The sequence below is a fragment of the Sinocyclocheilus grahami genome, unplaced genomic scaffold (assembly GCF_001515645.1).
Source record: "Sinocyclocheilus grahami isolate Dianchi unplaced genomic scaffold, SAMN03320097.WGS_v1.1 scaffold157.1, whole genome shotgun sequence".
Classification (NCBI taxonomy): domain Eukaryota; kingdom Metazoa; phylum Chordata; class Actinopteri; order Cypriniformes; family Cyprinidae; genus Sinocyclocheilus; species Sinocyclocheilus grahami.
Window position 1 is genome coordinate 497450 of NW_015505336.1, and position 16852 is coordinate 514301.

General features: G+C 36.8%; 1 protein-coding gene across 8 annotated transcripts in view; it reads left to right on the forward strand.

Annotated features, from left to right (window-relative positions):
• The window catches only part of nfia (nuclear factor I/A), a 199528-nt gene that overhangs the window by 17721 nt on the left and 164955 nt on the right, over nucleotides 1–16852 (forward strand). For 4 of the 8 annotated variants that reach the window (XM_016282236.1, XM_016282238.1, XM_016282242.1 and 1 more), the window contains exon 2: nucleotides 15421–15949. In XM_016282236.1, coding sequence (XP_016137722.1) covers nucleotides 15421–15949 — 529 coding nt within the window. Of the gene's footprint in view, nucleotides 1–9535; nucleotides 10354–10405; nucleotides 10522–11098; nucleotides 11128–15420; nucleotides 15950–16852 lie in introns of those variants that run through there. The other 4 variants (XM_016282240.1, XM_016282244.1, XM_016282241.1 and 1 more) reach the window with 3 other exon arrangements.

A 16852-nucleotide genomic window follows, 5' to 3' on the forward strand; every position in this document is an offset into this window, starting at 1 on the left:
TTTGTGAAAAACATTTTTGTGTTTTGTTTTAGAATATTAAGTTTTTTGTTTATTTGAAATAGAAATTATTCTAACATTTTAAATGAATTCACTGTCGCTTGATCAATTAAAATATTTATTTATTTATTTGATTATTTCTTACTTTACTAAACAGTATTGTGTAATTGGTGAGAAATAGCACTTTTTAAGTACAGTGTATATTAAAACAAACAAACAAAAAAGGTACGTTTTGGAAATTCATTAGTCACAGGAACCTTGATAACCATTTAGTGCTTTTGAAAGATGTCAAGAGTTTATTGATTAAATTGATAAAATGAACAATATTTGCTTCTAATGTCGACCTTATCTGCTAGCAAAAATAAGGACATTTTATTATTATTAATAATTAATCATAAACGCTATGCGGATTTACAGAAGACGGCTGTAGACACACATACACAGTCACTGAGTTACTCTTCATGACTCCTCATGTGTGTGTTTCCTGTCTCCTCACACCGTCGTAAGGCCCATCTGTCTCCTTTCACTCCTCTTTATTCTCACAACTGCCTCTCGTCTTATCAAGGCCTCTGTCTGCAGCGCACCGCACTCATTAGAACCGGCGTAAGCACCGCTCTTCATTAATCTACGCCCAATCTGTCTGAGTGAAAACAGGCCTTTAAACACCACATCAGTCCTATTGTTCACAGTATTAATAAATCGATTTTTGGAAGAAATCAATACTATACTTGAACTATAAGTGATTTATATTTTATTCTAACATCATGTAAACACGTACTGTTTACATCTCGCACATCTTGAAACAGTGAGTATTTTAATGCTTACAAATGGTCCCCATTCATTTGCATTATAAGTGTCTCTATAACCCACATTTAAAAAAAGTAAGGACCATTACGCATTAACTACTAAACCTGGAATATACACTCTAAAAAATGCTGGGTTAAATACAACCCAGTGCTGGGTAAAATAGGGACAAACCCAGCAATTGGGCTGTTTTGACCCAGCGGTTCTTTCTGGTTAGTAACCCAACCGCTGGGTCAAAACAACCCAATTGCTGGGTTTGTCCCTATTTTACCCAGCACTGGGTTGTATTTAACCCAGCATTTTTTAGAGTGTACCTTTAAAATACACTGCCGTCATTTTATAAACGTTTCCGCCTCCCTTCAAAAGTCACCTGTCGTTTTTCAGTGTATTAAAGCTTCGGCCTATTTAAAAGCACAATAGAGGTAGAGTAAGGAGATCCTCTGTGGTGTTTCTTGTTGTTTATTCATAAGGCCGGGCTTGGCAAAGCCCCGAAGGCAAGCTGCTATGGCTCTGGATAATGTTATTACCCTCCGGCTGCCTAAGCAGAACTGTAGCCCCGGATCCCCTCGTCTGCCCCCATCCTGCAAAACCCCTGCCCCTCCAAGTGTGTGCCGATTGAGCGTGGGACTCCCGAGCTTGGGTGGTATTTACATAACCACCTGGACAGGACCGCGTTCATCATTCACGTATCTTGAAATCGTCACTTTGTCTTAGTTTAAATAATGAAGACTCAAATCTGTCTTCATTTCCAGCTTTTCTTTATTGCAGTGCATGTGATATTTTACAACACTGATGGACAAAGCACTCTTGCTGAACTGGGCTTCTGTATAGAAAGATCACCCTCTTGTGGCTTTTAATGGAATGCAGGAAAAAAGGTGAATTAGTTACACATCTCCAGTTGACTCTGGACTCCAGATCATTCAGAACATTAAGCAGCATTAACTTGTCAGTAGCGTATTACTAAAACTGAATAGCATGTATATTTTGCATAGCATCGTTGAACATGGCTTAACAGAAATATTGACTCTGTATTTTTATAAATAATTGTACAAAATAATAAAGTAGTTCTGTTGCAATTAATCCAGAATTATTGAATTTTTCTGCATTTATTTATGCTTTACCACACAAAATGTAACTTATTTTCTACTAAAAACTCACTTATGCAGAGTATTTGTCATCTTAAATTACACATCCCCTTATAATTTGAATATATATATATATATATATATATATATATATATATATATATATATATTCAAATTATAAGGGGATGTGTAATTTAAGATGACAAATACTCTGCATAAGTGAGTTTTTAGTAGAAAATAAGTTACATTTTGTGTGGTAAAGCATAAATAAATGCAGATATATGATATATAATCTTGTTGAAGGTGCAAGACGTGTCGTGTCAGTTCAGATTGCAGCCTCTAGGTGGAGTCTCTACCTGTATTTGATGGCTGACCGGTTAGAATGAGGAAAGACTTCGGGCTAAATTAATGATTTATGATGAGCATTGAGTCGATTATAAATAATCATTTATATTCTAAATGATATTAATAATTATAACAAGAGCTATTATAATAATAATGGAATCCTTAATTATTTGTATGACACTATTAACATGACACTATGTTTTGGGATTATATGCATGAGGTAATACGTTTATGAATCTTTATTATAATAATAAAAATAATAGTATTGTTTAATAATGTTGTTGTTATTATTATGTTAATATATTTTTTTTACTTCATTTTAAGTAATATTTTCACTTTTGGGTTTAAAGCAGCAGCATTGTTTATGTTTTGCTTTCTTTTCTTTGACATTTTAATTAGTTCTGCTTCTACACGAGATGTTATTTTTTTTCAGTCACCTTTTACAAAAACCTTAACTAAAAAAATACGTCTCTTTATTTCTGTTTCTATGACTTTTAATTCATCATTAGACACGATTGCAGTGCAAGCTCTATTTAATCTCTTAATGGCTTCGTGTTTTTTCTTCTTCTTTCCATTGCTTACGCGTTGTGTGTATATTTAGGGTGTTTCTTTTTTGTTTTTGATATTTTGTTGAGTGTGATTTGAGCTGGAACTCATCCATTAATTTTCACCTGACGCAGCCCTGCATAAATAGAACGGGTGAATTTGACAAGAATGCCTCTATGCAAACTACAATCATGTAAATATGTCAATATTTCGAGTTGCTGCTTTAGTTTATTCGCATATAAATTAAGAGACGTGCTTTATAATGGGAACTGCATGAGAATATACGGTTTTAAAAGCACTCTCCGAATATGTTTTTATAAAAACAATTAGTTTTCCATATAAGGAAAAGTTTCGTTAACACTTGCATAATATACCTATTTTAAAAATCTCGTTTTTTTTAAATATAATGGAAATGATCATTCAAGCGAATTTATAAGTGCTAGTATACTAAAGAAATCGTCAGTTCACGTTCTCGCAGATGCCTAAATGTTGAAGTGATTTATTTAAAAAAATGCTTGCGTAATTGTTATTTTTATTGGCTCTTCTTAAAGTGATAAACAGCATTAACCAACTTGCTTCATTTTTATTTACTTCTTACACAATTACGTTTTAGTCACATTGAGGATCGTTTTTCATTAGATGGCGATCTAACGCTGCGTTTTATGCCTTTTTAGTCCTGAAGACTAGCGAGATGTTCAGTGAAACTTTTTTTTTTTTTTTCTCCACACACACACACTGATAGATTTACACACGCGGACTAAAAGCCCGAACGGATTCTCAAATAAAACCTTGCAGATGTAGCCTATTCAGTTTTTTTCTCTCTTTCTTTTGTGCTAATAATTTAAAAAAAAAGTGATTTGTACTCACGTCCACCACACAAGTTAGGGAGAAACTCCATCCAGTTCCTTACCTGATTGGGTCCCGTGACTTTTGCCACATTTAAAAATGAGCTGAAAATGCACAATAAAACCCAAATTATAATTTGTTTCGAAGAGTCCAGTCCCTGTAGTTCGCTCCGTTGTCTTTTACACACTGCAGTTTTTGCTTCGTCTTTGCCACTCTGCCTCCAAAAGCCTTGGCACAGTTGCCTTGGCATTCAGTGCCTTCTCGAAGAACTTGGCAGAAAATACTATAAAGGCGTCTCTAACGTCTGCCACAATTAGAAGAGACAAAATTATGTGCATTTTTAGATTTTTATTATAAATGTAATGCTTTTGATTTCATTTTATCCGAGACTGTTCGCTTGATAACATTCGTCTTGCTTCATAAAGGGCCGACAGAAAAAAAAAATCCTGAACAAACGGTGCAAGTTTGAGCTCATTAATCGTTGTGTTAGACAACACACTACATACAGTATATTTCATTTGTATTAACGTTTTTATTTTATAATACCACTATTTGAATTAGGCCTAGCCTATAGTCTAGACTAGAGTCTGATTAGATGTAATGTTGTTGTTATTATTATGTTAATATTTTTTTTTTACTTCATTTTAAGTAATATTTTCACTTTTGGGTTTAAAGCAGCAGCATTGTTTATGTTTTGCTTTCTTTTCTTTGACATTTTAATTAGTTCTGCTTCTACACGAGATGTTATTTTTTTTCAGTCACCTTTTACAAAAACCTTAACTAAAAAAATACGTCTCTTTAGTTCTGTTTCTATGACTTTTAATTCATCATTAGACACGATTGCAGTGCAAGCTCTATTTAATCTCTTAATGGCTTCGTGTTTTTTCTTCTTCTTTCCATTGCTTACGCGTTGTGTGTATATTTAGGGTGTTTCTTTTTTGTTTTTGATATTTTGTTGAGTGTGATTTGAGCTGGAACTCATCCATTAATTTTCACCTGACGCAGCCCTGCATAAATAGAACGGGTGAATTTGACAAGAATGCCTCTATGCAAACTACAATCATGTAAATATGTCAATATTTCGAGTTGCTGCTTTAGTTTATTCGCATATAAATTAAGAGACGTGCTTTATAATGGGAACTGCATGAGAATATACGGTTTTAAAAGCACTCTCCGAATATGTTTTTATAAAAACAATTAGTTTTCCATATAAGGAAAAGTTTCGTTAACACTTGCATAATATACCTATTTTAAAAATCTCGTTTTTTTAAAATATAATGGAAATGATCATTCAAGCGAATTTATAAGTGCTAGTATACTAAAGAAATCGTCAGTTCACGTTCTCGCAGATGCCTAAATGTTGAAGTGATTTATTAAAAAAAATGCTTGCGTAATTGTTATTTTTATTGGCTCTTCTTAAAGTGATAAACAGCATTAACCAACTTGCTTCATTTTTATTTACTTCTTACACAATTACGTTTTAGTCACATTGAGGATCGTTTTTCATTAGATGGCGATCTAACGCTGCGTTTTATGCCTTTTTAGTCCTGAAGACTAGCGAGATGTTCAGTGAAACTTTTTTTTTTTTTTCCTCCACACACACACACTGATAGATTTACACACGCGGACTAAAAGCCCGAACGGATTCTCAAATAAAACCTTGCAGATGTAGCCTATTCAGTTTTTTTCTCTCTTTCTTTTGTGCTAATAATTTAAAAAAAAAGTGATTTGTACTCACGTCCACCACACAAGTTAGGGAGAAACTCCATCCAGTTCCTTACCTGATTGGGTCCCGTGACTTTTGCCACATTTAAAAATGAGCTGAAAATGCACAATAAAACCCAAATTATAATTTGTTTCGAAGAGTCCAGTCCCTGTAGTTCGCTCCGTTGTCTTTTACACACTGCAGTTTTTGCTTCGTCTTTGCCACTCTGCCTCCAAAAGCCTTGGCACAGTTGCCTTGGCATTCAGTGCCTTCTCGAAGAACTTGGCAGAAAATACTATAAAGGCGTCTCTAACGTCTGCCACAATTAGAAGAGACAAAATTATGTGCATTTTTAGATTTTTATTATAAATGTAATGCTTTTGATTTCATTTTATCCGAGACTGTTCGCTTGATAACATTCGTCTTGCTTCATAAAGGGCCGACAGAAAAAAAAAATCCTGAACAAACGGTGCAAGTTTGAGCTCATTAATCGTTGTGTTAGACAACACACTACATACAGTATATTTCATTTGTATTAACGTTTTTATTTTATAATACCACTATTTGAATTAGGCCTAGCCTATAGTCTAGACTAGAGTCTGATTAGATGTAATTCAATGTCATGTTTAAGCCTAAATCAAGTGTAAAAAAGCAGAGCCATTCAGATAGCCATGTACAATGGCATTAATTATAACTTTTTCAAAGTTTATATTCTCATGTACATTTCTGTTAACATTTTCCCTAATCTAGTTGTTGGTCATTCTAGAAAAATACATCCTAAATAGCTTTTTTGTTTGATCAATTTATTCCCGCGAACTTCGTCAATGTACAGTTCATCATCAGGCCTATAAGCGCTGTTCAGCCAATCAGTGCTGAAATCAGAATCAGTGCTGAAATCAGAATCAGTGCTGAAATCAGAATCAGTGCTGAAATCAGAATCAGTGCTGAAATCAGTGCGTAGATGTCAATTAAGTGATGTATACAGCCACTTATCTGTGATTGTAAATATTGAAATATCTTTGACGGGAGTTTTGAATTCAGTCCTTCAGCACTTTTTTTAGGCCCGAGTAGGCGTTTGAAGAAGCTCCACAAGTCAAATAATATCCGATGTGTATCCGATTTCTGATGACATTACAAAGTAAAAATCGGAATATTTTAATAATTGATCCAATTCTCCTGAATTTTCTAGGCCGCTTTTAAGTTTTGTAAAGGCTGCATTAATACAGGTGAAAAATGAACGATGCCACGCGAGTCCCGTTTCAAGACTTGACAAACGAGACGTCCAGAACCCCTTACCGTTCAATAGTAAAGTTCCCATTCAAAGTACTACGTTTGCGGAGTTAAACGAGCGCGACCTGCGTAATCGATTTCAACTTTTGTGCTGTAGACCAAGTCAAAGTGCACGCCTGGGCACCTGTCAAAGAACGATTTTGAGTTTTGAGAACGGCAAAGAACGATTTTGAGTTTTGAGAACGGCAAAAGCTTTTTTCTTTTTCTTTGCTTCACTACAAAAGCTAGCTTATTGTGTGTGTATGTTTATGAAGGATTATTCTAAGAAATGGGTGCATTTCAACAAAACAAATGTATAAAGCAAATTTCTTTACATAATTGAGCTATTCTATCAAAGATGATATTTAAGTGTTAATAAATTTGATTGTGCCATCTCAAGTTACATTTAAGAAAAATATATCTCATATAAAAGCTGTTGAAGATAGCCTAAGTCAGGGGTGCCCAACCCTGCTCCTGGCGATCGACTGTCCTGCAAAGTTTAGCTCCAACTCTAATCAAACACACCTGCCTTTAATTTTTAAGTGATCCTGAAGACCCTAATTAGTTGCTTCAAGGTGAGTTTGATTAGGGTTGGAGCTGAACTTTGCAGGACAGTGGATCGCCAGGAGCAGGGTTGGGCACCCCTGGCCTAAGTGATAAGGTTGACCGGAGCCTAATAAAATTAATGTAGCTACTTCCTTTTAGCTCAAGGACAATGTAAGATATTTGGAAATATCAAATACAAAATAATTGCTTTTATTAGCATTATTCTATTGTAATCTAAATGTGTCTGTTTTATAGTAGGCTACATCATAAAGTTTGAGGTGACACATTTCAACGCCAGGTCTGAAAGACCGCGTATTTCGAGCCTTTGCCTTCCCGTCAGGCTGTCAAAACAAAACGGGAGTCTGATATCATGAAGATAAGCGCTCTCTCTATTCCCAGTCTAATGCATTTGTGTTTCCGCGAGGCTGTTTACCGACAAACCGAGTGTCTGCGGGAGTTGTTGCCGTCACATGCGCGTGAAACTTGCCCAATAGCGACGTCGTGAGCTTTGAATTGCACTGTTTCGCCCAATCACAGAGTAGCTCATGAAAACACCAGAGGGACTGGCGTGCACCTGCAGCAAGTTACTGTGACTGTGAGTTATGAGCGTAATTAATATCCAGTTTCCTATCATTTCTATCATACACAGTGTTTTGTTAATCATCAGCTATCTTAGATTGAACAAAACTCACCTCGGTGGGGTTTTTTTCATGGCTTGATGCTCACACTAATTTTGATGCCCCTCAAATGCTTGAGTTTATGGAATATATCCTATAGTGTTTATTTTCTCTCCAACAGACTGATATTTTATTTAGAATATCATCCTGTGTTTCTGGAAAGCACTTTTCTGTGTGCGTTCAAATGAATCTTGCACGTTGCCCGATATAGGGGGCGCCCGATTCCGAATGACTTACTGACCAGAGCTGGTTAATAATAAAACGCTGTTGAGTGCCAACCAAACTAATTACATGAACTAGGTTTGCTTATTAATGTTTGCGCGTTCGGTACACGTGATTAGAAACATAACATTGCATTTGGCAGTTGCTTTCCTATCCATCAGTGTCCATTTCTTACTTTTAAATCACAGAAGTTATTCAGGTGGACTTCTTTTTGTTTGTTTGGACAAAACATTCACAATTTCATTTTGTGTGGTCTATATCATGGGCTCTTTGAAATATCAGAATCACAGAAATAAATATGAATAGGCATGTGTTGTTAAGGAACATGCCTGCCGCACATCAGTCTGAAATACTTTCAAGACGGGCCTCACAGAAATGAAAGATGATACTGAAAACACTGGCGCTTGTAACTGGCCGTTTCAAAATATTCTACAACAATGCAATGCATTTCAATTCTTGGATTTGGATAGACATAGGCTACGTGAGCACAAAGAACAAAAACAAGCATTCATTTATGTCCTGCTATTGGAAAGAACGCTTTTGTTCAGTTATAAGCCATTTATCCCGCGATAATTCGTAACGCAACGCTTTTTATTTAATGGCGTTCGATGCCATTAAATGTTTTCGAACGTGCATTGCAGTCTGTTTCTTTTAGTGGATAAAAACATAGCGCGAGCGGTATAGTCCGATTACCAAATGAATGACGCTCTTTTTACTGAATTTTAAAGACAAAACGCAAAAAGTGTAGTCCGATTCTCACACGAATGACTCGTTTGAGTCGATTCTTTTAGTGAATCAACTGCATATGATGTGACCAGCATTGTTCGGTTCCCAGGAGATTGATTCTTTTGAACTGGTTCTTTTAGTTAGGCATAAAACAATTAGCAGTAAATACGAATCGCGCCTACTTTCTCGAAATGAAGCAAGAATTGTTGTGCTATGTTGTAATTAACGCTCGTGGGCTTTAAATCAGCTGATCGGTTGTGCAGGCTATTTAAAGATACGCAGCATTTTGTTTAATTATTAAATATTACCACATTTGATTTAGTATTTTAATTTATTATGCATATAGAAGCAGTTGCACTTATGCTGCTTCTAAACGGACCTTTTGCAAGAGCTGCATTAAATTCATTGCTGATTTGTGAAATCTGAAATTATTGTAGCCTATCATTTGACAACACACTAGCATACTGCAGGCAGTGAATGCGATCCTAAGGTCTTCTTTTCCCAAACGTTTATTTCTCAAAAGTAGCCTACTCCTTTATTTTTTGTTAAAAATAAAATGAGAAGAAAACCCTCCAAATTCGGTGCATAAGATATCAACTGCACGCTAAAAGACGCAAGTTAAATTCATTATCACACTTTCTGCATTACAATACTTGGTGTAGGCTACACGAAGCGCAACGGCATTGGGAGTGCACATTTCCCTTGTCCCGCATGTGTATGGCTCTCATGCCGATATTGAGGGCGCTGTGCTGATGGAAGAGCCCAAGAGTTTGAACGGCAAAAGTGAACGGGAGCTTCGTCTCAGCGGACTCGAGTCGTGCGCTTGCTTCACTTTTTTTCTCTGCCTCTCTCTCTCCCGCTCTCTCAGGTCGAAACTAACCACGACACAAGTGGCAGCTTTTGCAACAGGGGGTTTTAAGGATATTACAATCTTCCTAAGCATGCCGAGCCCTGCTCGCTGCTCGTAAATCCGCCTCAGTTTAGCTTCGCACCGCCACATGCCTGACGGCGGATGCAAGAGCGCGGCGCGGCGCTATAAGAGACAGCGAAGAATGAATCAAACGCGAGTTTTGTAACGCACCCGGACGACTTTTTCTATCGTTTTTTCTATTCAGATGACCGCAAGATGAAATAATCGCTCCTCTCGGCGCTTCATCACCACAGTTTCACTCATGGCTCTGTGAAATCTCCGCGTACTTCCATCCATCCGTCGTCGGGACTTTTCTCTAAGGCTGCACTTGATGATAATGCCGAAAGTTTGGATATACGGCTTTAACAGTACAGTACAGTAGATGTGTGTAACTCGAGGCGGGGTTAAAGTTCAGCTCTATGGAGCGCTGAAGCGTCGCGCGCACTTCGCAGAGTTGGAAATGTGAAAGCAAGAAGCAAGGCTTTATTTTCCCTCTCTCCCTTCTTCTCTGTCTCTCTTTTTTTTCTCTTTTCATACACACATATACATACACACCCCATACATTCACACATACACACCCTCACTCACACACACGCACACACACACACAACATATACATCGCCAGTTCAAGAGTTAAAACCGACAGATATGTATTCTCCGCTATGCCTAACACAGGTAAGTGACATTTTCGTCTATTTCATACACACATATACATACACACCCCATACATTCACACATACACACCCTCACTCACACACACGCACACACACACACACAACATATACATCGCCAGTTCAAGAGTTAAAACCGACAGATATGTATTCTCCGCTATGCCTAACACAGGTAAGTGACATTTTCGTCTATTATTAACTCTGTTTGTTGCGTTTGAGCGGTGTCTTTGACCGGGACAGCGCGGATAGGGACTAACCTTTGCATTAGACAAGTAACTTAGTGTGCACTAAGGCATTTACTGAGCTACCACATGGCGGATGGCGCCCACCTTACACACATTAATGTTTCTTGTGCACATTTATCTACAGTTGTGTTTTATTCTATCCGCTTTTTGCATGGGCACGGACGTTGATATTGAGCAAGTTAAGCGCTGTGCATGAAAGAAAACGTTACACTGAGTCAACGTTATGCACGTTTGATCCGGTTGCACTCTTTAAAAGAAAGTTCTTTAACGATTCAGCAAAGAAATCTTTTCTAATTAGGTTGCTTTATGGTTATTCAAAGATGAAAGAGTTCTCGATGTAGGTTTTTCACAGCACTCTGGGTTTCTTTAAAGCACGACAACTCGTGAAATGCAAAATAAAAACTCTTTGCATGACTGCTAAGACACCAAGCTGTTTTAAGTTTGGAGTTTAAAACGTCACATAAACGTCTTCACCTTTAAACACAGATTTGAGATCATCGACAGATATGTATTCTCCGCTATGCCTAACACAGGTAAGTGACATTTTCGTATATTATTAACTCTGTTTGTTGCGTTTGAGCGGTGTCTTTGACCGGGACAGCGCGGATAGGGACTAACCTTTGCATTAGACAAGTAACTTAGTGTGCACTAAGGCATTTACTGAGCTACCACATGGCGGATGGCGCCCACCTTACACACATTAATGTTTCTTGTGCACATTTATCTACAGTTGTGTTTTATTCTATCCGCTTTTTGCATGGGCACGGACGTTGATATTGAGCAAGTTAAGCGCTGTGCATGAAAGAAAACGTTACACTGAGTCAACGTTATGCACGTTTGATCCGGTTGCACTCTTTAAAAGAAAGTTCTTTAACGATTCAGCAAAGAAATCTTTTCTAATTAGGTTGCTTTATGGTTATTCAAAGATGAAAGAGTTCTCGATGTAGGTTTTTCACAGCACTCTGGGTTTCTTTAAAGCACGACAACTCGTGAAATGCAAAATAAAAACTCTTTGCATGACTGCTAAGACACCAAGCTGTTTTAAGTTTGGAGTTTAAAACGTCACATAAACGTCTTCACCTTTAAACACAGATTTGAGATCATAATAGCCTTATTTGGGTGCATTTTGTTATTAAATATCAAAACAACTATGCCGTTTTCTGTATTAACTTTAGTTTGAACCAGCTGCCGGCAATAAAAAGCTTTTCTGTTGCTTACATGAGACTTTTTCTTCAAGGCAGCAGAAACTCTTTGATTTATATTTTTGAAAGCTTCAATGCCTCTATATTTCTGATATTTAGCAGCAGTTCTAAATATTGATAAGTTGAGTAAGTAGTTTTTTTAACTGTTAAAAGTTAAGACTGTTAGATTTGATGCTGTCATGCTTGATAGCTTAGTTTATAATGTGCTGTTATATATATATATATATATATATATATATATATATGTATGTGCACAGTGTTAATTGTTGTTTATCGTACTTGTGTAATTAACACAGAATAAAACTAAAGTTGGACAGCAACTGAGAGGGTTAAAAGAACAATCATTGTGTGACTCGTGGTGGCAGGTGAAGTGAGGTGACAGGTCTGTAAAAGCTGTAGCGTTATAATCTTGATGTGATTTTAAACTGTTTGGTTAAATGTGTTTTATTGAATTCTCAAAACAAAGGAGAAGGCCTCAGTATTGTGTCGCCTATAGGGACGTTCTTTTGACCGTGTTATTTACAGTCTGTTTGGAGATACTGGAAAGGATTCATGCGAAAAAAAAGACAAATTATGTGTAATGTGTGGAGAAAGACGAGCTGAGAAAGTTCTCAAACTTTTAAGTCGTCTTTTCATTGATTTGATCAAGTACGACTTGAATAAGTTCGCAAAAGTTGTTTTATAACTATTTATTTTTGTTACATCCATGCAAAACCATGGGGAAGCTTTTGATAATTTCAGTCACAGTAAATGTAAAACATTATCACTTGAAACCTCACATAAGAACTTATATATATCTAACGTATTTCATTTACTTGAGTACCAATATTTGTTGCTAAAAACAGTACTTATTAAAAATAAGTGATACACAGAATTTAGAGCACTAATGCACTCTCTGAAAAACAGCTTACAATGTTACAATAAAAAAAATGTAAGCACTGTTGCCTTTCTTTTAAATAAGTAATTTGACTGTAATATTATTAAACGTCTAAAAATCATAGTTGCATTGAAGATAATTGAGACGGGCAATTGATTTCCTCTCTGTTGCAGTGTTAAGGCAGTAAGGCAGGTCTATTTTCTCTCTCTCTCTCTCTCTCTCTCTCTGTGTGTGTGTGTGTGTGTCGTATTTAAGGATTCAAATAGTCTTCAGAGTGCCAAAAATCACGTTTGTATACTGCTTTGATTTTATATTAAAAACCTTAAAATCCAAATATCACATTTTCAAATCTTTCACATATTTCAGTTGTTAAAAAAAAAACATACATTTGTCTTGCATTAGTTATTGAACACCTTTCAGTGTGTTAACGTCATATTATGTAAACTGTGCTTTCCCATTATTTGTTTTTCGTAATATTTTTGCATGTGTTAAAACTGTCTTGACTGTTTTGGCCATGAGGCACTATTGTTCCCTGCTGAGGCCTTCCTATATCAGCTTGAAACACTTAAGGAGTCTGGAAAAACCTGACATGCTAACCAGACCCTATATTGACACTCAGGCACGCTCCAAAATGCGAAGAGCTGTTTGTTCTGCCGCTACGAGCGTGTAGAATTTGGTTTTCATGAATTGCTAGAATTATAACAAAAGAGGAAAACAAGCTTTCTGGATGTTCTCATAATTATAATTTGCATGTTAAATTATGCTGTGTTGTGTATCATCCGCCAAATAATTCTAGCAATCGGTTGATTTGTTTAGAATCATCGCTAGAAAACTGCTGAAAGTTAACATCATGTTTTTACAGTAGAGAGCTCGATTCTCGTCTGGAGATTTTCCATATTGATTTCTTTTCTCTAAGCAATTTTACAAGAAATCTGAGTGTAGACAAGTCTGCAACAGATCCTTAAAAAAAAAAAAAGTAAAATAAAAAGCACATAATTATACAACATGTATAAAAATCCACAACAATAGATGAAATCAGTAATTGAGGAACAATATTTCACAGACTTTGGATTAAGTTACTTGGAGAGTCAGTGAAGGAAGATAAGGGAATTCATTCACTCTTAAATGCAGGATGAAACAATACAGTTTTTATGCCTTGGAGGCAAGAGAGTTTGATTCTGGAACAAGACAGGAAGGAAACAATATGATTAAACATATACGTTCTCACAGGAGACACACACACACCGCACACTATAATAATGATATATGCTTATGCAAATCCTTGATTTCCTGTGGTGTAACAAAAGAGATATGGCAATATGTACTGTATCTATATGAAGTCTGTTGTTGCTGTAATTAATAAGATAACATGCAGAAATCTTACACAATCACAGCATTTATTTCAATCATAAACCTCCATAATTAAAACTTTTTTTTGTAATAAATATTTATTTATTTTTTGCTCGATGGCATATTGTGATTATTTTTAATTACGAAACAAAGATTATCAGCAGTGCTTGAAATTGGCCTGAGAAATTAATTTAATTAACGTTCCTAAATGACGGCGAATTAATTGTTAAATTTCTAAAGGCACTGGTCCGAGGCCCAGCGCGTTATATTCATATCTGTGCTTATTCAAATGAAATCTGCTCAGCACATAGTGCACTTTGCTTGCTTGCTGGCAGTCCTCTCGTGCTCTCGCACGGTCGGTTTTGGGACACGATGCAGGGCTATTGCTGTTTGTGGAAATGTTATTCTAGTGATTGGCAGTCTGCCATTATTCTCTCTATGTAATAAAAACCCTGAGTTATTTTCCGTGTAAAATCCCAAATTATTTCATATTAGAACCGCACGTTATTTATTTGATTAAGGCAATCAAGAAATGGACATGCAGGCCTACAAATACAGAAAAGCATGTATTTATTATTTTGATAATCAAGCACATGTACAATATTACAAATGCTTGTAGTTAGTATAATAAAAATCCTGCTATTGCATTATGCAGCTTTCCTAAATAACTGCATTTCTGGTTATACAGTAATATTATGTAAATATGAAATTATATTGTAGATAAAAACAAAACAAAAACAAATCCCTGCATGAATGTATCCACCGAAAGAAGGAGTTTTGACCACGTACAAAAAGATGTTTTAACGTCGCGGCCGATATTTCGCTGATCTTTTTATTCATTATATTTTAAAAATTGATTTTCTGCCAGGTTGTGCACCAGTGGCAGGTGAAGGGATCCCAAAAGCCGGCACAATCTGCCCCACACACACTCCTGTGTGAAAACAACACACTCCTCGCTGATAGCGAATGAAGTAGCTTGGTTTTTTGGAATCGTGTGTGCATTTTTATGGAGAACAGATAAAAATAGCCACTCCAATTTTCCTGGTCGGTTGTTGCTTTTTCTCGGCCCTGGCAGACCCCTACAGACCAGCATTCTTGCCAGAGAGCCAAGATATGTCCTAGACGAGCTTCACACACACACACACACACACACTGCCCTGCTCGGTTCACAGACACAGTCCTGCTGTTGAGGGCCGTTTTTCAAAATAATCAAAAGGGATTTTATGTAGACATGCATGTTTCACTTTCATGGTGTCTGCTGTGAGAAATTTGTACTTTAGCTAGTTAATTTTTTTTGCAGTTGCTTTATTAAAGAAAGGATTTTTAGTATTTATATTTTTAAGGATGTTTCTAAAAGTAATTCATACTAATTTCCACTCCCATATCCTTCTTCGCAGGATGAATTCCATCCTTTCATTGAAGCACTGCTGCCCCATGTGAGAGCATTTGCCTACACTTGGTTCAACTTGCAGGCCCGCAAGAGAAAATACTTCAAGAAGCACGAGAAGCGCATGTCTAAGGAAGAGGAGCGAGCTGTAAAGGACGAGCTGCTTAGCGAGAAGCCGGAGGTCAAGCAGAAGTGGGCATCGCGGCTGCTGGCCAAACTCCGCAAGGACATCCGGCCGGAGTTCCGCGAGGATTTTGTGCTCTCTGTCACCGGGAAGAAGCCCCCTAGCTGTGTGCTCGCCAACCCCGACCAGAAGGGCAAGATGAGGAGAATCGACTGCCTGCGTCAGGCGGACAAAGTGTGGCGCTTGGACCTGGTCATGGTGATTTTATTCAAAGGTATTCCGCTTGAAAGTACTGACGGCGAAAGGCTGGTTAAGTCTCCGCAGTGCTCGAATCCGGGGCTGTGTGTGCAGCCGCATCACATAGGAGTTTCCGTAAAGGAGCTCGACCTGTACTTGGCCTACTTTGTGCATGCAGGTAAGTCCCGTTTTGAATTGAGTAAATCTGTTGAATGTGTGCGAATGACATGGCAAAACGTGTAACACAATTTATGGTAATGGATTGCACTTTTTAGGATTTTACTGTTTTTTATACATCAACAGTCAATAAGGAAGCTGTCGGATTCAAATCAAATCGAATCCGCTGCTTCCTTTATGCCAAAAGATATGCCAAAAAACGCAGACTTTTAGCTGAATATGTAAATGAGAGTGAATTTTCCTGCTAATTGCTAACTGCAAGAAGCTAACACGGAAAAGTCCGGCACAAATATCTGACGGAGCGACTGTTAATTGGCAGAAGGTGGCAGGGGATCCGTCTTGCACTGACAGCGGCACAAACGCAGGCTTTCACTTGGAAGACAAGAAGCGCACTTTGTTTCGCAAGGCAATAGGGATGTAACGATTCACTCAACTCACGATCCGATTAGATTCACGATTTTGATTTCACGATTCGATTAGATTCACGATTATTATTATTTTTTTTTAACAAATTAAATGTGTCCTTTTATTATTGCTTGGACAAAATGCTGCACGTTTCTTTGTGAAATTGAAATATAACACTATAATAATATACTAATATAGCACTTGCATATTACTGCTCTTTTATTGGTTTTGATTGCTTCTATTGTCCTCATTTGTAAATCGCTTTGGACAAAAGCGTCTGCTAAATGACAAAATTTAAATATAATGTAAATGTAAATAACAAAACTACATTGAAATTTTAAAACAAGCCCCAAATCAAATAAACAAGTAACACAAATAAAATAAATATCTTCATATAAACAAAATAAGGCTTTGTCTGTGCTCTTTCCATTAAAAATTAGAGGCAGCCACTGCATTTTAATCATGATCCAAACAAAGAAGCTACACACATGCAACATGA